Source organism: Chanodichthys erythropterus, chromosome 3, assembly GCF_024489055.1.
Source record: "Chanodichthys erythropterus isolate Z2021 chromosome 3, ASM2448905v1, whole genome shotgun sequence".
Taxonomy (NCBI): Eukaryota; Metazoa; Chordata; class Actinopteri; order Cypriniformes; family Xenocyprididae; genus Chanodichthys; species Chanodichthys erythropterus.
This window is the reverse complement of record NC_090223.1, coordinates 5,919,961-5,946,186: the sequence shown is the minus strand read 5'-3', so window position 1 is coordinate 5,946,186 and position 26,226 is coordinate 5,919,961. Positions and strand designations below refer to the sequence as shown.

At 39.7% G+C, this 26,226-nt stretch overlaps 2 protein-coding genes and 1 pseudogene across 2 annotated transcripts; all 3 read right to left on the bottom strand.

The window, feature by feature from the left end:
* Positions 1 to 732: 732 nt before the first annotated feature.
* On the bottom strand, positions 733 to 9,268 carry LOC137002712 (uncharacterized; annotated as a pseudogene).
* Positions 9,269 to 14,099: 4,831 nt separating this feature from the next.
* LOC137015699 (uncharacterized) lies at positions 14,100 to 20,661 on the bottom strand. Its single transcript, XM_067380714.1, is given in 6 exon segments — positions 14,100 to 14,155; positions 14,259 to 14,339; positions 14,500 to 14,580; positions 14,674 to 15,018; positions 15,122 to 15,436; positions 20,495 to 20,661. Coding segments are annotated over 6 exon segments (939 nt in total). The 5' UTR covers positions 20,556 to 20,661.
* A 1,481-nt stretch (positions 20,662 to 22,142) lies between these two features.
* Positions 22,143 to 26,181, bottom strand: nol12 (nucleolar protein 12). The gene is made up of 6 exons (XM_067380749.1): positions 25,968 to 26,181; positions 24,724 to 24,829; positions 24,596 to 24,644; positions 24,386 to 24,522; positions 24,228 to 24,301; positions 22,143 to 24,100 (listed from the first exon to the last, which is right to left on the bottom strand). Exons 1-6 carry the CDS (start codon positions 26,066 to 26,068, stop codon positions 23,896 to 23,898), a joined length of 672 nt encoding a protein of 223 aa, XP_067236850.1. The 5' UTR covers positions 26,069 to 26,181; the 3' UTR covers positions 22,143 to 23,895.
* Between the last annotated feature and the right edge of the window lie 45 nt (positions 26,182 to 26,226).

Here is a 26,226-nt window from a genome sequence, read left to right as displayed (position 1 = left end):
TGTTTATCAGTTTGAAGTGCCTTAACAGGTAGCAGTCCTGTCGTGTGAGGAAGATCCATTCTGATCCGCTCTGATGGATAGATCCGTTTAGATCCACTCTGATGGACAACAACAACAACAAACTCCCTGAGACTTCCTAGCTCTTCCATCCAGATAGCAAAATTATCTGTTTTTACTGTTATTTCTATTCCTTATGTTCTATTTTTATTATTCTTTTTTATGTAAAGCACTTTGAATTACCATTGTGTATGAAATGTGCTATACAAATAAAATTTCCTTGCCTTGACTAGATACTTTCATTCAACCATTCAAGAGTTATCAAATTTACATGAGTTGTGGGTGTTCTAAAGCATAACTAGTTACAGGTAGTATTTGTGGACATGATGTAAAATGTATGCAGTTAAAAGATGTTTGATAAGTCCATTTCAAATTGTTTGGAACAATTTTGATGTAGTTTTAGTTGTATAACATTCTCCGTTGGTTTTCCTGTAAAGTTAGGTCACTTAGAGAAACAAAAGAGGCCTGCATTGTCTCTGTCTCTTTTGATCTGGAGATCAAAGACTCTTTATCGTCTTGGTGACCATTTGGTTTGTCACTTCTCCTTCTGTCAGGAAACATGGGTGTCATAAAAGTAATTAGCAAGGGTTTTCCTGTAGACGGACTGGAGCCGAAAATTAGATTCTCAGAGTTTGGGTTTCTGGAATTATGTTTTGAAAGAATCATCTGAATGATTCATTTGTCTGGTTCGTCCACAGTTCCTACAATAATGAGAAACAAACAAGACAGAGTAACAGAAACGGCAATTCCTGTGCGAGTTTCACATGAATCTCTCGCGAGAACGTCATGAAAGCTTCACGTTGCTCATTAGCTTCGTCAAACGCAAAGTCGACTGGTGACAGTTGGTCAGAAGCGAAAAGATGAATAGCCTAAACCATGAGAACATTTCTGGGTGTACTGTATTTTCTTTTAATGGGATTCCTTCTTAAGATTCATCAGTTGAGAAACAAGAGGAGGAGGAAGCCAAGGAAGAGAAACAACAACAATAAAAAAGGGACAAAACGTGTTACTTTCTGTCAGGACTTTAGAATTTGAAATGAAAACTTGATTTTTTTTTTTAAGATTAATAAATGAATAACAAGTGTTGTAGACCTGTTTTTAATTAAGTTGTTTTTCAAATAAAGGTTTCAGAGTCAGTGATATCAGATTGTTTGAATTACCTCGAATCTGCTGTTCGAAGCACCAAAGTCACGTGATTTCAGTAGTTTGGCGGGTTTGACCAGCGACCCGATTCATGATTCGATACACTGATTCATTTATGATGCGAATCTTCCTGAAGCAATGTTTTGAAATCGGCCATCACTAAATAAGTTATTTTATTTTTTTGGCTCACTAAAAATATTCTTGTGGCTTTATAATATTAATATTGAACCACTGTACTCACATGAACTGATTTAAATATGTTTTAAGTACATTAATGGATCTTGAGAGAGGAAATGTCATTGCTGGCTATGCAGGCCTCACTGAGCCATCAGATTTCAACTAAAATATCTTAATTTGTGTCCTGAAGATGAACGAAGGTTTGCATTATTTCTGGAAGAACGATGATGGAGAGCAGATCATTCAGAAGAAATGTGATGCAAACAATGGATAGTATATCAATATTTCATGGATTTAATGCTTTCGTGGACAAAAAATGCTGTTTTTTGTTTTGCTATGGATATTTTACCCAAGTGCCACGGATTGGATTCATCTCGCGATCTCTATTTCATTATAATGGTATGAAGTTCCGTTTGATTTTTCGTGTTTTTATTTGCACACCCCGCATCTATATCTTATTTAAAAAAAACAAAAAAAAAAACACAGTAGATTGACAGTAAACCTTTAGAACTTTCTAATATAGCTTGTTATCTTTATTAATATTTTAGATAGTAAGATAGATATCTCCTGCTAACATGGTCACGTGGAGCTAGGCGGGCGTGGTTTCAGCAACCAGTCACATAGTTTTCAGTTATCCGGGAGTGACGTGTGGTGACGCGCAGCTAAGATGTCAGCGGCCTCATTTTCGCTTCAAAACAGCTCTTCAGAACTCTATAGGTGACGTCACCGACACTACGTCCATATTTTTTTACAGTCTATGGGTGAACCCCAGGGATCTATTATGGCACCACTACTGTTCACACTATACATGTACCCTTGGGCTCTATCATGAGTAAATTTGCAGTGTCTTATCACTGTTATGCGGACGACACACAACCTTATATACCCACAAAACATAAAGATAAGCTGGCATATAAGAGGTTGGAAGCTTGTCTCCACAAATTCAAATTGTGACTCACAAGGAACTTTATGCTGCTAAACTATGATAAAACCCAAATGCGCACTCGGACGGAAATCTTATTGATCTTGGCAGTCTTATGCCTTATCTCACCTCAGACGTTAAAGACCTAGGATTTTACTTTGACTAAAACTTAAACAGAAAAAACGTTGAAACCATCATTCACGCTTTTATTTCTACACATTTAGATTATTGCAATTCATTTTACATTGGATTACTTCTTTCATCGATTTATCATCTTCAAATGGTCCAGAACTCAGCGGCCTGTCTACTCATGGGAACCCGCAAACATGACCAAATTACATCTATTCTGTTCTAATAACCCATCCAGATCACTACGATCACGGAACTGTCACCTCCTGCTTGTTCCACGATCCTGCTTACAAAGCAGGGGAGACCGAGCTTTCGTAGTAGCCGGCCCTAAGCTGTGGAATAAATTGCCACTGTCTGTCATAACAGCTTCTTCGTTACCTGAATTCATATCATTGTTAAAAACTTATCTTTTCTCCCTTGCTTTTAATAGTTTATGATTTTATTCTTCTGCTCTGTTTTCTGTTTTTGCATTTAATATTTTATTATTTGTAATTTTCTATTCTATGTACAGCACTTTGGCCAACCAAGGTTGATTTTAAATGCACTTTATAAATAAATTGTGAGAGCATGTGATTTCTTCCAGGGTGCCCAACGTTTTGATGGATAACACGCAGGATCAGTTTGGATATGTGTGAGTCTTTTGGCAGAATCATTGGGTTCTTCAGAGTCACCGGCATGGCTGCTTTACTTAGTCTTACTCCAATTCTCAAAATGCCCTCATCAATGATTCGGTCTAGTTTTAAGCTCTGGGTCAAGGTAGCACTGTTGTTCAACTTTCCATTTGGAATCTAGAAAAAGAGTTTATCTTTCTGATTTCGAAGTATCAGAAGTCCTTTTGAGCTTTAGCCACCATGCAATAGCACAATAGTTTCCTCCATGAAGAATAATACTCAATTATTCTGGTAGTTGTGTTGTTCTGCAGGTTCAAGCTGTTCATGGTGATTTCCTTTTTCATCTCTGTATCACTTGGTGAGATGTAACTGAGATCTTCTGGTACTTCAGGCCACTTAGATTCCTCTTTGGACAGGAAATGAGGACCATTCAACCATCTGGTGGAATTCAAGAGGGATTCTATTTGTAGTCCATCTACTGGGTTGTCTCCAGAACGTACATACCTCCACTGATGTACTTGCGAAAGGTTATGTATCAATCTAATTCTGTTGGCAACATAAGTATGAAATTGTTTAATTTGGTCATGGATGTATTTCAGTACTACTGTACTGTCTGTCCAAAAAGTAGAATCTTCCAGTTCCATATGAAGTTCCTTTTGCAGCATTCGGTCCACATTCACAGCAAGTGTTGCAGCTGCAAGCTCAAGTCTCGGCATGGTCATTAGTTTCAGTGGGACTACTCTGGTTTTTCCCAGTACAAAGGTGACATGAACATTTTTGATACTGTCTGTAAGTCTGATGTAACTTACTGTACCATATCCTAACTCGCTCGCATCACAAAAGTGATGCAGTTGAGCAGTCTTTATGACACCAAAATTCTCAGGCTTCATGCACCTGTCCACTACAAATCTGTTCAGCTGGTCAAACTCTGTGACCCATCTTTGGGATTCATTTCATTTGGGATTATTTCATCCCATCCACACTTCTCATGGCAGAGTCTTGCAGGATTTGCTTAGCCTTGAGAACAAAGGGGAGGAGGAAACTGAGTGGGTCATAGATGGAATTGACTATAGAAAGGATTGTTCGTCTTGTGGGAACTCGTTTCTAAACAGCTACCCGGAAAGTAAAGACATCCTTTTGGATAGTCCATTTGATTCTGAATACCCTCTCAAGAGGAGGGTTGTCTCTGTCCAGGTCTTGAAAGTTTGTAACTTTCTGGAATTGTCTCAAGGACTTCACAGCTGTTGCTCACCCATTTACTCAGAGTAAATCCTCCTAGGATGCATGCTTCCCTGAGGTCTTTAGTGAGCTTGATTGCTTCTTTCAGAGGCCACAGACTTGAGACAATCATCAACGTAAAAACTATGCTTAATTGTGCATGACTTGTGTGCTGTACCGTTCAGAATTACCAGTTCCTGTTTGCTTTAAGGCAAAGTTGGCAATGCTTGGGGATGACACTGCACTAAAGAGGTGAACATTCATTCTGTAACCTTCCTGAGACTGGTTAACATCCCCTTGTGGCCACCACAGGAATTGAACGATGATGATTTTGAACTCGTACCTGATAGTACATCGCTTCAATGTCAGCCATTATTGTAATCCCTTCATATCTAAATCTAAGCAGAGCACCAAGAAGTGGGTTGATCAAGTCAGGACCTTGAAGAAGTTTGGAGTTAGGAGATTGCCTTTGCATGAAGATCAACAGTCAAAAATGACTCAAAGTTTCCCCTTCTGCTTGTGGTACACACCGTGATGTGGTATATATCACACACATCTGGTATACATCATTCATTCCTTTGAAGTTGTTATTGTGGCACCTTTTCTGCATATCCCTTTCTCAACACATACAGCCTGTCTAATGCCACTGTAAACCTTGGTGGTGAGTGCGTCCGAGAACTCATAGGCCTTTGATGGGAGGCACAGGCGATTCCACCAGGTGGCAGCACTTTGTGGGCATAAATGCAGCGCAATTGTATGCTTCACCTGAGGAATCTCTGCAAAACCCTTGGCTGCCTCACAGTCTTGGAAAACCTGTATATATATATATATATATATATATATATATATATATATATATATATATATATATAGCCGTCCCTCATCTCTGTCCCTCAGCTTCACATCATCCCTCTACCACCCCATCACCTCACTCTTGACTAGATCATATCCCGGTAAAGGAGAGGGAGTATTCTGGGTTCAGGCCAAATTCCAAACTTGGAATGCACCAAATAAACACTATAAGCTTTGAGTTTAAAAAAAAAAAAAAAAAAAAAAAAAAACTGCATCAGATTTTTGAATAACAATTTGACACACATTTGACTTATGATTGCTATTTTCAAAGATTCATTGACACAAAAACTATACAGCAAGCAAACACATTAAAGGAAAGTAAATCGTTGCCTAAACATAAAATAATGAGTGTCCAGATAAAGGTTATTTGTTTGTTGTGTCTCTGTAATTATTATAATGGTGATTATGGAATCATCATCATACAGATTATTCAATAATCATTAAGTCAAACAAACTCTGAGTCTGTATGGAGTTTTACAGTGACATTTTCATCTATTCCAGAGTCAAGACTTTCTCACAATATTAAGATGGTTGATATCCATCCTACACTTCTGTTACTAAAATAGTGAATTAATTATAGCAGTTCTGGTGTTTTCATAGCTGTGATCTCACTGTTGAGGTTTAGAAACATGTTACTCAGAACTCAGTTAGTTTAACCACACAGAGCAGTGATCATCTCTGAACCAGTTTAGACTGATGATGATGTGGACTATGAATCATTCTGATGTCACTTCCTCTTCTTTCTTTAAGTGCTGCATGACATTTAACTCTATCTTTTCAGTTAACAATAGCATTAGTTCAGCCTTTTTTAATACATTGAATTTTAACCCAGTTTGAATTAAAGTAACCAAAAAGTTTACAGTTTATAACATTCATTTGAATTAAAATATTGAAATAAATTTCTGCTTTCAAAGAAATGTGTCAACAAAAAGAAATCTAAACTTGATGATGTCACTATTTCTTCAGAGAGTTTTTCTCTGTTTTCTGAGAAGAAGAAAATCAAACAATGAACATTCCTCTGTGAGTTTTTGCTGTTTTAAATCTTGTTTCAGATGGTCTCCAAACTCAGCAGTATTTTATTGTAATATTGTAGGCATCTCTATTTCCTCTGGGTGCTGCGAGTCCTTCCTCCCTGCAAAATAAAAGCATGGACTGACCTCTCGTATGTGTTTTTACCATGATTGATCCAGATCAGATGAGTGTGAATCATCAGATTGTGTGAAGCTCAAACTCACCAGCTCTTCTTGCACAGATGATCTGAAGAAGAATCACAGTAGGAGCAGCAAACACTGCCATCTCAACAATCATCACAATCACTGCAGGAAACATGTGTGGAAGAAGAAGAAGAAGAAGAGAAACTGGACATGACTGAAGTCAAGGGGATTCAACTATGAACAGTTATTGATGAAGCATTTACAGACTGACTGATAGTTTAATGGTGTAAAGCTGTCAGTAGAAATGAACGTGTCGTACCTCTGAATAATGATCCAGCAGTCACACTGACTTCAGTTTCTGATGATGCAGAAGATGAATGTTCAGATGTTCATCTGGAGGACATTAGCATCATATTTTACAGTAGTAATAGTTGTTTCTCACCTGAATACTTGACAGTGTATCTGACTGAGGTCTGGAGTTGATTTCTGAGAGTAAGCTGACATCTCCACTCTCTGTTGTCATCTTCATTCAGGAGTGTTGTAGTCAGAGTGATGATACAGTGATCTGATGAGAATAATATCTGATATCTGGAGTCTGTCTTCAGGTCAACACCAGCCTGATTCACCCACGACAGATGAAGTCCCTCAGAATCGACCAAATAATCACAGGATAATCTAGAATACAACTGACAGGAGAGAGTCACCAAGCGACCTGGACTGATCTCAGTCTGTGAGGATGATGATGATGATGATGATGATGAAGATGGAGAGATTGAAACTGAACACAAGACACAAATAACACAACAGACTTGAATGTTTTCAGCAAGCATGTGGGTTTAAATGGAGAATCTGTCCTTTTTAAATTGACCACATAATCATAAACTTACCATGAAGAACATGCAGAAAAATATCTGCATCAGTTTCTTGTTCTCCATTCACAAATTGTAGGCTGCTGTATAATCCAGAATCTTCTTCTGTGACGTTCTTGATGTTCAGAGAGCAGTCAGACCCCAGACTCAGTCTCTCATGTCTCTCTGTGTTTTTCCTCTTTATCCCTCCAGCAATCAGTGCAACTGCCCCTGAACGTCTGAAACTGTCATAGATCCATGTAGTGGATTTGCAGTCAGAAAGAGTATTATTACACGGCAGACGGACATTTTCACCAGAACTGATGAACACATTCTCAATTACTCCACTGGTACCTGAAACAGAGTGTATTTGACATTTAAATTTACATTTATGCATTTGGCAGACGCTTTTATCCAAAGCGACTTACATTGCATTATACTATACATTTGTATCTGAGTATGTGCAATCCCTGGGATCAAACCCATGACCTTGGCATTGCTAGTGCCATGCTCTAACCACTGCTACAGGAAAGCTGTATGAGAGTGATTATTATTGCTAGAAATTAAAACAGAAAAGATTATTCATTATATTTAATGAATTATCCAGAAACACTCTCTCAACAAAGGTCTGTTAACCCTCCCCAATAACCATAACAAGACTCTGGTTCCAGGACACAGGAAGACTGACAAGGTTTACGACCATCAGGAATTTGCAGAGGTTTGTGACTCCGACTTAATTCTTGTTGAGAAGGAAAATAAACCCTTTTTATCCTATAGATTTATATAAGGAAACTGTGCCACTGGTTGTCGTGTTGTGGCACAGCTCCTCAACAAACTGCCCATTCCGGCGTGATGAATACGATCCTTAACTGGATTGAACTGGAATAAAAATTTTGAATATTGCGATCCCGTCGGACTTATGATAGCAATCTGAATCGTAACAAAGCACTGTTCGCCAGAGGAGAACTGGACCCCCGACTAAGCCTGGTTTCATCCGAGGTTTTTTTTTTCTTCTCAATTTTAACACCTGTTTGCATAACCTGATATTGCTGAGTTCAACATGTTCCTGGGTCAACATTTTTGTTGATCCTGGAACATTCAAATCAACTAATCAGATTTGAGGGACAATATTACAGATTATGTCAATTTTAGGCTTAAAATCATGAATTGGTGCATCTACATCAGTGTTATTCATCTATCATTTCCCTTTGATTTTTGGGATAACTTATGGGTAGGGTTAGGTTTAGGGGTAGGAATAGGGTTAAGACTAAATTTTCAGACTAGAATGTTGTCTAATACCCATGGGTGGGGAACTCCTGGGCGGGGTTTCGGGATCACCAGAGCCTGCCCACGTCTCCAGACCCGCCAATGGCCGCACACATCTCCAGACCCGCCAATGGCCGCCCACATCTCCACGTCTGATCTTATTGTTAGTTAAACGTGTATATTGTGTTCTATCTCCTGCATTACTCATTAAAACCCTGTATTGTGGATATCCATTGAAGTCTCGTCTCTCCAGCACAGCACACCTGTAACACCGTTCAAGGCAAATAAAGCACCAAATATAACTCGTGTCTGGTCTCTCAGACAGCCCTTAAAAATAGTCTCTCACGCATATGAGGTAATTAGTTGACTTTTGCTGCTGAGTGGGATTCAAAGGCTTAAAAACACTTGTTTTAAACTGCAATGCTCAAAAACACATGCAAATGATAAGTTTTCATGACCAAGCAGCACAGCAACCTCTGTCTGTTCATCTCATCCAATAGGACTCTGCTCTGCCCTGCAACCCCTATACATACACACACTTTCAAAAACTCATCAGATCTAGACGAATCACAATAAACTACTATTTTGGATTGAAAATGGCAAATTTCGACAAAAGGTGACAAGTTTACACTTCTGTTTTTTTATCAGAAGGCTGTACAAATCTCTTAATATGAAAATAATTTTCATCATCAGGTGTGTGACTTAATATCCGGGCTTAGGAATAATACAGAACGATCTTTATAAAGCACGAATAAACTGAGCATGTTCAAATCAACTCTTTCCAGACTAATTCCACTAAATGTCTTTAGAGAAAATCCAGATTTCTTTACCTGTGAGAAGTGAAGAGAGAATGATCAGTCCCAGCAGACACAGATCACACTGATCAGCCATTTTCTGTTTCTGTCCGCCTTTCTTTTCATTATATAGTTACAGCTCCTCCTTTAATCATCATCAGCTCCTCCTGTGGTTGAGAACTTCCTCTGATCTGAATTGAGTGTTGAAATTCAGTTAGAGTTGATATATAGTGACACTGACTCAGACTCATTTTACTCTCTGTAGATTGGGCTCATATAGACACAGACCAGTGTAGTTTTAACAGTGAGATCTTCATTAGAACGAGACCAGACCATGAACAGAAGGTGAGGTGTGTGCTTATATTGCCAGGGTGATGAGGGGGCAGACAAGGTGCAGGTGTGCATGATTAGCATTCAGGAGAGGTGATGGCTGAGGGAGTGCAGGTGAGGTCAAGGAGGAATGATGGGAAATTAAGTGCAGACATGGTAGATCTGTGACAGAATTCCCCTTTCTGGGTTCCAAGTCATCCCCTCGTACTCCACTAGTATTCCCAGCAGCACAGTGGCGGTCGTGACGGGACAAGACTCTGGAACGGTGGCCATGATGGGACAAGACTCTGGAACGGTGGTCATGACGAGGCTCTGGAACGGTGGCCATGACAAGACGCGACTCTGGAACGACGGTCATGATGAGACGAGACTCTGGAATGGCGGTCATTACTAGAGGAGACTCTGGAATGGAGGTCATGATGGAACGAGACTCTGGAATGGTGGTCATGACGGGACGAGACTCTGGAACAGCGGTCATGATGGGACGAGACTCTGGAATGGCGGTCATGATGGGACGAAACTCTGGGACAGCGGTCATGATGGGACGAGACTCTGGAATGGCGGTCATGATGGGACGGAACTCTGGAACCGCGGTCATGATGAGACGAGTCTCTGGAACCACGGTCATGATGGGGCGAGACTCTGGAACGGCGGTCATGACGAGAAGACGCTCTGGAATGGTGGCTTTAAGGGAAAGTTGGCACTACTTGGGGATGATACTGCACCAAAGAGGTGAACATTCATTCTGTAACCTTCCTGAGGCTGGTTAACATCCCCTTGTGGCCACCACAGGAATTGAAGAAAGTTACGATGATGAGTTTGAACTCGTACCTGATAGTACATTGCTTCAATGTCAGCCATTATTGCAGTCCTTTCATATCTAAATCTAAGCAGAACACCAACAAGAGGGGTTGATCAAGTCAGGACCTTAAAGAAGTTTGGAGTTAGGAGATTGCCATTGTATGAAGATTGTGATACACACCATGATGTGGTATATATCACACATGACCATCACTCCTTTGAAGTTGTTATAGCGCCACCTTTTCTGCATATTCCTTTCTCAACACATCCTCCATGAATACTCTGTTCTCATTTGCATTGGCAGAATAAGTGGTAATGTTTGGCAAAATCTGCTGCCTTGAATTTCATTGTTAATGTGGAGCATTGTAGGATGTTGACATATCTGGCAAATAATTTTCTTACTGCAATCTCTCCTAAGGTATCATCAGCTTTAATATGTCCAATTCATTGCCTTTTCTATGTAAGCATATGCAATCTTCATTTCATTACCGAAATGTTTATTTAAAAAATCTCCTGCCTGACCAGCAGTGCATTGTTCAAGAAAGTTGAATCTATCTTGACTGCTGCTTGTCTTGTCCTCAATCAGATATTTAAAAGCATGAATTAAAGTCTGATAGGACAGGGCAATAGAGAAAGATTTTGTTGCATAATCATAAGATGAGAAATTTCCTTTTGCCTTTGAATTAAGTTTAAACCTTTGTTTGAGCCATTACAACTCTTTTAGTCCTTTGGCCTGGTGTACTTGCAGGAGGGCCATAGCATACAAGGTGGAGGCAGCCTGTCTAACGGCACTGTAAACCTTGGTGGCAAGCATGTCCGAGAACTTACAGGCCTTTGATGGGAGGCACGAGCAATTCCGCAAGGTGGCAGCACTGTGCGGGCATAAATGCACCGCAATTGCATGCTTCATCTGAGGAATCTCTGCATAAGCCTTTAAAAATCTTGGAAAACCTGGATATATATAAGTTTATTTAACAAAGTTCTGGAGGAGCACGTTAAGGTAATAAAACCAATCAGCACATGAGGAAGATGGTATATAATTAGGTGCTGGTCATATAATTAGAATATCATCAAAAAGTTGATTTATGTCATTAATTCCATTCAAAAAGTGAAACTTGTAAATGATATTCATTCATTACACACAGACTGATATATTTCAAATATTTATTTCTTTTAATTTTGATGAATATAACTGACGACTAAGGAAAATCCCAAATTCAGTATCTCAGAAAATTAGAATATTACTTAAGACCAATACAAAGAAAGGATTTTTAGAAATCTTGGCCAACTGTATGAACATGAAAAGTATGAGCATGTACAGCACTCAATACTTAGTTGGGGCTCCTTTTGCCTGAATTACTGCAGCAATGTGGTGTGGCATGGAGTCGATCAGTCTGTGGCACTGCTCAGGTGTTATGAGAGCCCAGGTTGCTCTGATAGTGGCCTTCAGCTCTTCTGCATTGTTGGGTATGGCATATCGCATCTACTTCTTCACAATACCCCATAGATTTTCTATGGGGTTAAGGTCAGGCGAGTTTGCTGGCCAATTAAGAACAGGGATAACATGGTCCTTAAACCAGGTACTGGTAGCTTTGGCACTGTGTGCAGGTCCCAAGTCGTTTTGGAAAATGAAATATGCATCTCCATAAAGTTGGTCAGCAGCAGGAAGCATGAAGTGCTCTAAAACGTATACGGCTGCGTTGACCTTGGACTTCAGAAAACACAGTGGACCAGCACCAGCAGATGACATGACACCCCAAACCATCACTGACTGTGGAAACAGACTCTGGGACCCTGATTTCCAAAGAAAATGCAAAATTGACTTTCATCAGAGAACATAACTTTGGACCACTCAGCAGCAGTCCAGTCCTTTTTGTCTTTAGCCCAGGCGAGACGCTTCTGCTGCTGTCTGTTGTTCAAGAGTGGCTTGACACAAGGAATGCGACAGCTGAAACCCATGTCTTGCATACGTCTGTGCGTAGTGGTTCTTGAAGCACTGACTCCAGCTGCAGTCCACTCTTTGTGAATCTCCCCCACATTTTTGAATGGGTTTTGTTGCACAATCCTCTCAAGCGTGCGGTTATCTATTGCTTGTGCACTTTTTTCTACCACATTTTTTCCTTCCCTTAGCCTGTCTATTAATGTGCTTGGACACAGAGCTCTGTGAACAGCCAGCCTTTTGTGTCTTGCCCTCCTTGTGCAAGGTGTCAATGGTCGTCTTTTGGACAACTGTCAAGTCAGCAGTCTTCCCCATGATTGTGTAGCCTACAGAACTAGACTGAGAGACCATTTGAAGGCCTTTGCAGGTGTTTTGAATTAATTAGCTGATTAGAGTGTGGCACCAGGTGTCTTCAATATTGAACCTTTTCACAATATTCTAATTTTCTGAGATACTGAATTTGGGTTTTTCCTTAGTTGTCAGTTATAATCATCAAAATTAAAAGAAATAAACATTTTAAATATATCAGTCTGTGTGTAATGAATGAATATAATATACAAGTTTCACTTTTTGAATGGAATTAGTGAAATAAATCAACTTTTTGATGATATTCTAATTATATGACCAGCACCTGTATATAGCCGTCCCTCATCTCTGTCACTCGGCAGCTTCACAGCATCCCTTTACCACCCCATCGCCTCACTCTTGGCTAGATCCTATCCCGGAGGAGGAGTATTCTGGATTCAGGCCAAATTCCAAACTTGGAACACACCACATAAACAATATATCTGATTTTATATACATGTGAACTTATGAAAGGATGGAATTTTAAAATTGTGATTTCTAGAGCTGGAAAAGTCATAGAAGTTAACAAAATATAAAAAATCATGGGAATTTTTCTAATGAAGATCATTTTTACTAGTTATGTCAAGCCTCTAAACTCTAATATATTCTATCAGGTAGAAATTGCTGAACAATGCTTTGAGTAAAAAAACAAACAAAAAAAAAAAACTTTGCATCAGATTTTTGAATGACAATTTGACACACATTGAACTTATGATTGCTATTTTCAAAGATGCTTTGACACAAAAACTATATAGCAAGCAAACATATTAAAGGAAAGTGAATCGTTGCCTAAACATAAAATAATGAGTGTCCATATAAAGGTCATTTGTTTATTGTATCTCTGCAATTATGATAATGGAATCATCATCATACAGATTATTTAATAATCATTAAGTCAAACTCTGAGTCTGTATGAAGTTTTACAGTGACGTTTTCATCTATTCCAGAGTCAAGACTTTCTCATGATAGTTGATAGACATCCTACACTTCTGTAACTAAAATAGTGAATTAATTATAGCAGTTCTGGTGATTTCATAGCTGTAATCTCACCGTTTAGGTTTAGAAACGTTACTGTTGAGTGTGAGAACTCAGTTAGTTTAACCACATAGAGCAGTGATCATCTCTCACCCAGTTTAGACTGATGGTGATGTGGACTATGAATCATTCTGATGTCACTTCCTCTTCTGTCTTTAAATGCTGCTCCATGACATTCAACTCTATCTTTTCAGTTAACAATAGCATTAGTTCAGCCTGTTTAATACACTGAATTTTAACCCAGTTTGAATGAAAGTAACCAAAAAGTTTACAGTTTTATCTGAATTAAATTTGAAGTAAATTTCTGCTTTCAAAGAAATGTATCAACAAAAACAAATCTAAGCTTGATGGTGTCACTATTTCTTCAGGGAATTTTTCTCTGTTTTCTGAGAAGAAGAAAATCAAACAATGAACAATCCTCTGTGAGTTTTTGCTGTTTTAAATCTTGTTTCAGATGGTCTCCAAACTCAGCAGTATTTTATTGTAATATTGTAGGCATCTCTATTTCCTCTGGGTGCTGCGAGTCCTTCCTCCCTGCAAAATAAAAGCATTGACTGACCTCTCGTATGTGTTTTTACCATGATTGATCCAGATCAGATGAGTGTGAATCATCAGATTGTGTGAAGCTCAAACTCACCAGCTCTTCTTGCACAGATGATCTGAAGAAGAATCACAGTAGGAGCAGCAAACACTGCCATCCCAACAATCATCACAATCACTGGAGGAAACATGTGTGGAAGAAGAAGAAGAAGAAGAAGAGAAACTGGACATGACTGAAGTCAAGGGGATTCAACTATGAACAGTTATTGATGAAGCATTTACAGACTGACTGATAGTTTAATGGTGTAAAGCTGTCAGTAGAAATGAACGTGTCGTACCTCTGATTAATGAGCCAGCAGTCACACTGACTTCAGTTTCTGATGCTGTGTCAGCTGGACCTGTGGATCACGTCTGTTAGTTCACTTCAACACATCATGACACATATAAGTGAAGAGTTGAATGTTCAGATGTTCATCTGTAGTACATTAACATCATATTTTACAGTAGTAATAGTTGTTCCTCACCTGAATACTTAACAGTGTATCTGACTGAGGTCTGGAGTTGATTTCTGCGAGTAAGCTGACATCTCCACTCTCTGTTGTCATCTTCATTCAGGAGTGTTGTAGTCAGAGTGATGATACAGTGATCTGATGAGAATAATATCTGATATCTGGAGTCTGTCTTCAGGTCAACACCAGCCTGGTTCACCCACAACAGCTGAAGTCCCTCATAACGGACCAAAATATCACAGGGGAATTCATATGAATACAACTGACAGGAGAGAGTCACAGAGCGACCTGGACTGATCTCAGTCTGTGAGGATGATGATGATGATGATGATGATGATGATGGAGACACTGAAACTGAACACAAGACACAAATCACAGACTCTTCAATCATCATGTGAGTTTAAAGGGAGAATCTGCTCTTTTTAAATTGATCACATAATCATAAACTCACCATGAAGAACATGCAGATTAACATGCGCTTCAGTTCCTTGTTGTTTGTTATTCACATATTGTCTGCAGATGTAAAATCCATAATCTTCTTCTGTGACGTTCTTGATGTTCAGAGAGCAGTCAGACCCCAGACTCAGTCTCTCATGTCTCTCTGTCTCTTTTCTCTTTATCCCTAAAACAATAATCTCATCTGCTGCTGAATGTCTGTTATAGATCCATGTAGTTGATTTACAGTCAGAAAGATCATTATTACAGGGCAGACGGACATTTTCACCAGAACTGATGAACACATGAGCATAATCCACTCCACTGGTACCTAAAACACAGTATATTTGACTGATCATTATGATATATATCCACCAAGCCTCTGGTTCCAAGACTGATAAGTTTTATGACTCTTAGGAATTTGCAGAGACTTTCACTCTGACTTAATTCTTGTTGAGAAGAACAATTAAACTCATTTTATCCTATATATTCTATATATATAACTGTGACAAGCCGAGCAGAGCGAGAGCCGTGAGAGAATGGTGCGAGGTCGGTGACGCGAGTGATAATGAGACTCATCTGCGCATTGCACTGGTCTCGTGTCTCACGGAGGAGCTACAGAAACATAAAGGAAGAAACCACAACAGTGAAGGATGAGAGAGGACCAGGCCTGGATTTTATGTTACATTTATTATGTTTGTGTGGCTGGCAGTCAAGTCAAGTCACCTTTATTTATATAGCGCTTTTTACAATGCAGATTGTGTCAAAGCAGCTTTACAGTGATAACTGGTACATAATTTGCCTGCACAGCAGCTCTTAAAGAATACTGTCAATGCAGGCAGATCAAAGCACTGTTGAATAAATGTCAAGAATACTATTGAATATCAAATGTCAAGTGTCCCCAACTAAGCAAGCCAAAGGCGACAGCGGCAAGGAACCCAAACTCCATCAGGTGGCAAACAAGTGGCAAATAGGTGTTAAAATGGAGAAAAAAACCTTGGGGAGAAACCAGGCTTAGTCGGGGGGCCAGTTCTCCTCTGGCGAACAGTGCTTTGTTACGATTCAGGTTGCTATCATAAGTCTGATAGGATCGCAACAATCAAAGTATTTATTTCAGTTCCATGCAGTTGAGGATCGTATTCATCATGCCGGTATGGACGGTTTGTTGAGGAACTGTGGCACTGGCTGTCGTGTCGATGAGGCCTTCACAATGGATGATCTAGTCGACTCGATCTCTGCTGATACTTCAGGGCTGTGTTGTGGTCGTGTCCAGTTGAGGATCGTATTCATCACGCCGGTATGGACGGTCTGTCGTGTCGATGAGGCCTTCACAATGGATGATCCAGTCGACTCGATCTCTGCTGATACTTCAGGGCTGCGTTGTGGTCGTGTCCAGTTGAGGATCGTATTCATCACGCCGGTATGGACGGTCTGTTGAGGAACTGTGGCACTGGCTGTCGTGTTGATGATGTCTTCACAATGGATGATCTAGTCGACACGATCTCTGCTGATACTTCAGGGCTGCGTTGTGGTCGTGTCCAATTGAGGATCATATTCATCACGCCGGTATGGACGGTCTGTTGAGGAACTGTGCTACTGGCTGTCGTGTTGATGAGATCTTCACAATGGATGATCTAGTTGACTCGATCTCTGCTGATACTTCAGGGCTGCGTTGTGGTCGTGTCCAGTTGAGGATCGTATTCATCACGCCGGTATGGACGGTCTGTCGTGTCGATGAGGCCTTCACAATGGATGATCCAGTCGACTCGATCTCTGCTGATACTTCAGGGCTGCGTTGTGGTCGTGTCCAATTGAGGATCATATTCATCACGCCGGTATGGACGGTCTGTTGAGAAACTGTGCTACTGGCTGTCGTGTTGATGAGATCTTCACAATGGATGATCTAGTTGACTCGATCTCTGCTGATACTTCAGGGCTGCGTTGTGGTCGTGTCCAGTTGAGGATCATATTCATCATGCCGGTATGGACGGTCTGTTGAGGAACTGTGCTACTGGCTGTCGTGTTGATGAGATCTTCACAATGGATGATCTAGTTGACTCGATCTCTGCTGATACTTCAGAGCTGCGTTGTGGTCGTGTCCAGTTGAGGATCATATTCATCATGCCGGTATGGACGCTTTGTTGAGGAACTGTGCCACTGGCTGTCGTGTTGATGAGGCCTTCACAATGGATGATCTAGTCGACTCGATCTCTGCTGATACTTCAGGGCTGCGTTGTGGTCGTGTCCAATTGAGGATCGTATTCATCACGCCGGGATGGACGGTCTGTTGAGGAACTGTGCTACTGGCTGTCGTGTCGATGAGGCCTTCACAATGGATGCCATTCTTCTTTTGATGTAACGAGTACATCTTGTGTTATAGGAAGTGTTCCTGGTTCCAGCTGACCTAATATATGCAGCCTAATAATCCTTTAACGGATTTGAAAATATAAATTGATAATGTGTTATGTGTATGCCAGGTTAAAGAGATGTGTTTTTAGTCTAGATTTAAACTGACAGAGTGTGTCTGCATCCCGAACAATGCTAGGAAGATTGTTCGAGAGTTTAGGTGCCAAATAGGAGAAGGATCTACCGCCTGTAGTTGATTTTGATATTTTAATTATTATTAGCTGGCCTGAATTCTGAGATCACAATAAACGTGAAGGACTATAATACTTTAAGAGCTCGCTCAGCTACTATAGAGCTGAGTATCATCAGCGTAACAATGAAAATGAATGAATGCCATGCTTCCTAATGATATCTCCCAAAGGTAGCATGTACAGAGTGAAAAGCAACGGTCCTAGCACTGAGCCTTGCGGTACTCCATATTTAACTTGTGATCGATATGACATCTCATCGTTTACTACTACAAACGGTTAGATAAGTATGATTTGAACTATGCCAATTCCACTAATGCCAACATAGTTTTCGAGTCTATTTAGAAGAATATTGTGATCAATAGTGTTAAATGCAGCACTAAGATCCAGTAACACTAATAGAGAGATACAACCACGATCTGATGATAAGAGCAAATCATTAGTAACTCTAATGAGAGCAGTCTCAGTACTATGGTACGGTCTAAATCCTGACTGGAAATCCTCACAGATACTATTTCTTTCTAAAAAAAGGAACATAGTTGTGATGATACGTTGTTTGGCCTATGTATTAATTCTCTTTTAAACTCTTTTGGTATTATTGTTTCAGAGTTGCATACCACGGTTAACTAAAATCACATGGGTAGCATGTTTGATATGGATGGACTCCAACTTTTGTTTCCTATTTGGTAACTTATGTTACAAGTTGCTAACTCAGTTGACACAATAGTGTAATAAGAATCTAGAAGGTTCTTCTCTCAAACCTCCAATCCAATGTCTTATGCTAATATCTTGCTAGAGAAGCTCAGTCACCTCAAGAGCGTGTGGCATCTTTATAATTTAAAATCACTGATCACAAGATCACGGGTTCTTTTTACTGAAAAACTCTGATATTATAATAATGCTGAGCTAGAAGACTTCTGAAGACCCCCAAACTGGCTGCATCCTTGTCTTTCCATTCACCAAAGATCCTCTGAATCCAGCTTGTTCTCTCTCATCAAGACAACATCAGCAAAGATCAACAGGAGCCTCCACAAATTACATCAGGACAGTTTAATTAAAACTGGCTAGACATGCAAGTATCAAACGTAGTCTCATTATTTGATACATCAAGTATCCTTACCCCTTTTTAAAGAAGGGCTGCTCAAGGCTGTTGATTTGCTGAATTTCAAACAATGCTGTAACTTCTTACTTTCCTCTGCTTCAGCTCTTTCTTTCCCTTGGTAAACTGTATGCATGTATGTGTGTGAATGTTAGAGTAGTTAAGTGTTTAGTCTAGTTAATAAAGTCTTGTTCATGTCACACGTAAAGTTGTCCATGTTTCATGCTCATATGTTGGATTCCCTAATCATGCAGATTTTGACAAACAGATTAATTGATTGTAATATTATTTTTACTACATTAAGTTAATTATATTAACTGATCTAAATATATATAAGTAATTATAACTAGTTATAATCAATTATTCATATTTCTTTTGAGCTAATTTGCTACATAATGGTGGAGTTTGACCATTACGGGTATGATTTAACAAAGGTTATTAGCTTAAACCACTGTCAACCCCAAAGTGTGCATTTGATAATTCCTGTCAGAATATGACAGGCGATAAGCATTTAGGTCAGTAGCTGCTGGCTCGTCTCAATGCAGATTAAGTGATAGCTTGGAGCTGCCCGGGTCCATTATACATTATATGAGTTAACTTACAAACATAGCAATTCAAGTTGTTTTCTTTGTTTTTCTTGTGATATATTTCACACATTTTTTGTCATGTTGTTTCATAGGTTAGAAATGTGTTTAATGCAGTGTCCAAAGATGAGATGAAATGTTTTAAAGTTGAGAACAGAGAAATATACTCTCACACACACACACATATAACATATTTTAAAAAAATATATAAATGTATCTTTATTTGCAAAAGCTATGTTAACAGCAATAATAAGATATTTCTGTTGTAAGAACAGCTAATCAGCTGATGGACACCATGCTGCGTTGTCATGGGAACATAATGACATTGCTCCCTTTGCCAAGTGCATTCCAAATGACTTTATAATGGCACACAAGTGCCCTGCTCCCTACAAAGTCTCCTTCAAGGGCTCTGCCCTTCGAAGGGAGTAAGGCATAGCCATAGGGATGCTCCCTTCCATTTGGAATTTACCCTCTATGACTGTTTACGAGGATACTTGCAAAGATGGGCATTTTGACACATAGACGTATGAATATAATTTAACCGTTCAAGGCCAGTAAAGTGCCAAATATAACTCTGTGGGCAGCGGATGTATCTACGTCTCTCAGACAGCCCCTCAGGATATTAATAAATTAGTTGTCTTTTGCTGCTGACTGCGATTTAAAGGCTTAAAATCAATTGTTTAAAACCGTAATGCTTAAAAAGGCATGCAAATGATACGTTTTTGTGACCACGCAGCACAGCAACCTCATGTGAATGAATAACTTAATAAAGTGTAAGTCTGTTGATATCATCCACTGAGACTCTGCTCTGCCCTGCAACCCCCCCATTCACACACTTTCAAAAACTCATCGGATCTAGACAAATCACAATAATTACTTATTTTGGAATGGCAAATTTTACACCCCTGTTCTTTTTCGGAGAGCTGTTGAAATTTCTTAATATGAAGGTAATTGTTGATCATCAGATGTCTGAGTGTGACTATGTCCAGTATCAGGAATAATACAGATCTGTATGAAACACGACACAACAAGAATAAACTGAGCATGTTCAAATCAACTCTTTCCAGACTAATTCCACTAAATGTCTTTAGAGAAAATCCAGATTTCTTTACCTGTGAGAAGTGAAGAGAGAATGATCAGTCCCAGCAGACACAGATCACACTGATCAGCCATTTTCTGTTTCTGTCAGTCTTTCTCTTCATTATATAGTTACAGCTCCTCCTTTAATCACCATCAGCTCCTCCTGTGGTTGTGAACTTCCTCTGACCTAAGATGAGTGTTTAAGTCCAGCTAGAGTTGACATATAGTGAAACTAACTCAGAGTTACATTTTACTCTCTGTAGATTGGGCTCATATAGACACAGACCAGTGTAGTTTTAACAGTGAGGATTTTGAATGGTCTTGGTCTTAGTTTAGGGCTTGGTCTTTACTACACCTCTGAGTGATCCTTAACTTTCCTGTATTGAGTGTTGGATGTAAACACGGGGACAGAGCTGGGTAGTAACTGGTAACATGTAATCTGGATTACGTAATCAGATTCCAAAAATCAAGTAGTTGTAATTAGATTATATTGCATTTTAAAATACTACAGATTATAGTTACTTTTCTATTGATTACATGTTATTCTCATTGTCACAATTTCCTTTGACTTATTTTGGCCAACTTCCATTTAAGTGTATAATCTAGTATTTAAACCCCAGTTTCACAGACCAGGCTTAAGCTGTCTGTAAAACCAGGACTAGGAGTGTTAGCAATGTGAGCATTTTTATAACTGTGAACGTATTTCATTTAAGTCAACTAAAATAACACAATATTTCTCAAAGTACACAAAATATTTTGAGCTGCAGCATCATTCAGACTCACACAGACATCAAGAATCAGATATGAATACAACATGAGAAACACAGAGTTCTCTTCATTAGAACAGAGGGTGAGGTGTGTGCTTATATTGCCAGGGTGATGAGGGGGCAGACAAGGTGCAGGTGTGCATGATTAGCATTCAGGAGAGGTGATAGTTGAGGGAGTGCAGGTGAGGTCAAGGAGGAATGATGAGAAATTAAGTGCAGAAATGGTAGCTCTGTGACAGTACACCCCTTTCTGGGCTCCAAGACATCCCCTCGTACTCCACTAGTATTCCCAGGGGCACAGGCTAGGCAGCCATGAAGGGATGAGACTCAGCAGTGGCGGTCATGACGGGATGAGACTCTGGAACGGCGGTCATGATGGAACGAGACTCTGGAACGGCGGCCATGATGGAACGAGACTCTGGAACAGCGGTCATGATGGGACAGGACGAGACTCTGGAACGGCGGTCATGATGGGACGAGACTCTGTAACGGCGGCCATGATGGGACGAGACTCTGGAACGGCGGCCATGATGGGACAAGACTCTGGAACAGTGGCCATGATGGGACGAGACTCTGTAACGGCGGCCATGACGAGATGAGACTCTGTAATGGCGGTTGTTGTGGAAATTCTCAATACAAATCTGACTTCACCACTGACAATTTAAACAACTCCTAGTTGTTAATATATTACTACAGTATCTCAAGGTAATTCCCTGAATTCCTGAATACTTAAAATACAATCCAATACTTCCCTGAAGTATGGGGACGGCGTACCGTCAAAAAGCTACTTTCACTACTTCAATCACACTTGGCTGTTACTTTTGTTGTCTTTTGAGTGTAGAACTTTAGTACTTCTATTCCTCACTACCTCAATCACACTTTAGCTGTTACTTTTGTTGTCTTTTGAGTGTAGGATATTCTATTTCTTAGCTGCGCAGCATATACCTGACACGACTTCCAAGTTGCTCTTTGTAGAAATGAAGTTTTATTTACGGCCGAGAGGTCACTCGTTACACTCGTTAGAGTGAGTCTCAATGAATAAAAAGATACATGCCCATTTAAGTCTTACAGTTGAGTAAAAATCAATGTCGTCTTCATTGTGATTTGTTCTGGTGATTGGTTTGTAATGATGTAATCATATGACTGGCCTTTGACCTGAGCATCCTTAGTCTGCATTTTCTGTACATTTCATGTTGACATAAAATATTTCTATCACACGGTCATGACGGGACGAGAATCTGGAATGGCGGCCATGACGGGAAGAGACTCTGGAATGGCGGTCATGACAGGACGAGACTCTGAAATGGATTTACAGGAGACAACAGGCATTGACAAACGTTTGGAGGTACTATGCCTCTTCACGGCTGTCCGTACTGAAATTAAAGGGGGGGTCTGCTGACTTGGAAATCAAATTCATGCTTAAAGAAACACTCTTCCTGGCTCTGGGTATGGGACACAATGTTAACCACCGGGGCAGAAGGAACTTTTGAATCATGGGCTTGTGTGAGGAGATCTAGGGCTGATGAGGATTTGATGCATTGGGCTACATGGGACTGTGGTATGGTGGAGCCACTTCACCTATGGTGAAAAAAGATCCACATATTAACAATACATCATCGATGTAACTGCAGAGAACAAGTGGTTGCTGAAGCTGCTGGGATCTGTTTGAAAATTGAATCATCTAATCCACTCAGCAACAACAAAAAAAGTGTTTTAAAGTGCTCCCATTCCAGGGGACTACGTTGGAGAGCTCTAAAAATCGGGCAACCATTTTGGTAGAGGAATAGGAGCAGATCTTTGGTATCAAAAGAGTTGGTGCACATTGTGCTGTCTGCTGTACGGAATGAGGTTCAGACAGAGGAATACAGTTATACAGATGTCTTTATTGACAGCAACAGAGCAGATGGGATGATGGCAGGCAAGTAGGAAGTTCAAATGATATTTTGACTGTGTAGATGATGATAATAATGGAATGTCTTTTCTTACAGGAGATCGTGGATGGACCAGAGGGAGGACAGATGGATGCACACACCTTGTTGGTATAAAACTGGCAGAAACAGAGACTTGGATGAAGGAAGACGCTGGAGTAGAGAACAGGAGAACACACTGGAGATAAGACAGGAGGAATGCTGGAGAATAGTCACTTGGAGAAACATTGAGAGTCCTCTTTGTTAGAACGAGACCGGACCATGAACAGAGGTGAAGTGTGTGCTTATATATGATGAGGGGGCAGATTGGTGTGTGTGATTAGCTTTCAGGAGAGGTGATGGCTGATGGAGTGCAGGTGAGGTCAAGGAGGGATGATGGGAAATGAAGTGCTGATCTGTGACATTATCATTGTTGTTACTGAATATTATAGTTATTATTGTTAGTTATTATATACTGTACTTAATTGTTACTGTTATTATACAGTAGTTACTGAATGTTATAGTTATTGTTATTATATAGTTATCATTACTGTTATCATTACAGTTACTGACTGTTATACAGTTATTGTTGTGAACAGGCCTAGTGAGGGAATGAAAGTATGACACTGTAACATGTAAGCTTTCCTTGTTAATGTCCTTTTAAAGTATAAAACATGTAAAAATAGAGTTCATGCATCAGTCGCTCGGCAGTCGCTCTGTGAGTCTGACAGACACGTGTCATCTCGAGTGTAACGTTCATCAGTCCTGATGGCGCTCGCTCTGACCCGTACGTTTGCGTCTCTGCGCCTTTGTGCTTCTGCCCGGGCGGATCTTGTTGTCTTGGGTGGATGAGGACTTCTTTTCGCTCTGATGGTTTCTCCGCCTCATTTCCTTTTTGGACCTCCGTTTGCCCCTCCTCTTCTGTTTAGAGAGGCTGTTGAGTGATGAAGTGAGGCTCTGGATCCTGCAGAAACACATGATGAATCTGAATCACTGACTCTCAACTGAAGAACAAACACTGTCGAATCATTCAAGCTCTATATAAATCAGACTGACTGGACTATGAACACAGATGAATGAATAATCCATACTTTTTGGACAGGAGCGGGTTTCCAGCCATCTTGGGAAGGGCTTTTGTTTTCTCCTCTTCATTCTGTTCATCTCTCTGTGGAAACGACACACACAGACACACCGTTAACCAGCCGAACCTCGTTCACTCACCCATGTGGAACAGGTTAGTGTCGCTCACCTGCTGTGGTTCTAGCAATCTGTCTACTGATAGGTCGAGGTCGCTGATGGTCGTCACGGTGACGGTGTGGTTGGGATGGTCATACTGAATGCTCTCTGTCGTCGCTGTGATCACGTCTTCCAGCTCGTCCGCCTCATCTAAAAACACACACACGTGTCACATAATGCTAACATCTGACCCCTGACCTCACACAACACACGTGACACTCACCCAGAGCCTCGCGGCGCTCCTGCAGCTGCTTCAGATACTCTTTGTGTCTCTGGAGGAACATCAGACAGGAACATCATCAGCTTCTGCTTCATCTTCATCATCATCATCATCACCACACTCATCCTCACCTCCTCTCTGACGCGCTTCTGCTCCTCCTTCAGCTTGTTCCTCATCTCCTCCAGCGCTGCTCTCCGCCGCTCCAGCTTCCTCTTGTGGAAACCCGTCAGGAAATCTCTAAAACATTCAACACCTTTACAGCACAGCTATATATGTATATATATGGGCCATTAAGAGTTGGAAACGTCTTGAAAATGGTCTTTTTACACAAATTTTGTATGTATGCAAATTGTATAAAATCCAAGGTACACATTTCTAGTAATCGTACAGTTAATTCTCATATTGGATTTTCAGAAAGCTTTGGAATATTTTTCCTCTTCCTAAAGTTGTCACTACCGAAACATAATTTAATAAGAAGGGTTTTATTGACCTATTAAGATTTTCTTTACATCTACCTTGTAAATATATCTTTTGCTATTTTCTTTTTTAAAAAAAATGTTTGCACAGGTAAATCAATAACAATTAGAATTTTAACAATATTTCAAGTGAAATTTATGAGATTTGTTGTATTTTGAATCCAATCTTTCTCTGTAAAAGTCAAAGTTGATGAAACTGATTGTTTGAGTGAAGGATTCATTAGTTTGAACTATAATAACATCTTAGTTTGTCATTCAATATACTTCATTTTTTGACTAAACATCCCATGTTTCTGCACGTTGTGTCATCACATGACACAATTTAACTCACATACTAAAACATATTAAAACACTAATGGTTTGCAAAACTGTACTAAAATTGTTTATTTCACCCAAATAAATGATTATGTTCCCTTTTGTCGCTACCAAAACAATGATGTCACTACATGTGACGAAGTTTCGGAAAGTACCCAATAAATGATGATTTTATATATATATTAAGCTTACTAATATTTAAAACATTATTGTGAGATTCAATAGCATTCACATAACATTTACAATTTGAATACTTAAATGCTTTTAAAATGTGTTTATTGGTTATGGGACAGCAGTTTGCACCAATTCAGTAGAATAAAAAATATATATACTGTAGTTATAAACACTGTGACATTATATATACACACATGTGTATTATTATTCATGTGTGTTACGCATATGTGGGTGTGTGTATATATATATATATATATATATATATATATATATATATATATATATATATATATATATATATATATATATAATCACATTAATGTCACAGTGCTTAATCCCCATATAAAGTGATTTACAGCTGCTGTATCAATATCTCATCCTAACTGAAGTGCTGAATTAATGTCACTTACTGTCTGTCTTTATCATCGAACATCAGCACACATTTACGCTGCTTCTGTTTCGCTCCACTTTTACCATTTGTTTTCTGCTTTAATTTGCTGTTCTTAGCCATTTTTCCTCGAGTTTAGTCTCGTACTAAACACGTGTGACGCGCTGCAAAACTTCCGCATCAAACCACTACCGGAAGTGCCAAAATAAAGGTCCTCCACAAAAACGAGATTAAAATAAAAGTCCTCTTGAAGAAAAGCTTTCAGTTGATATCTGATCTGG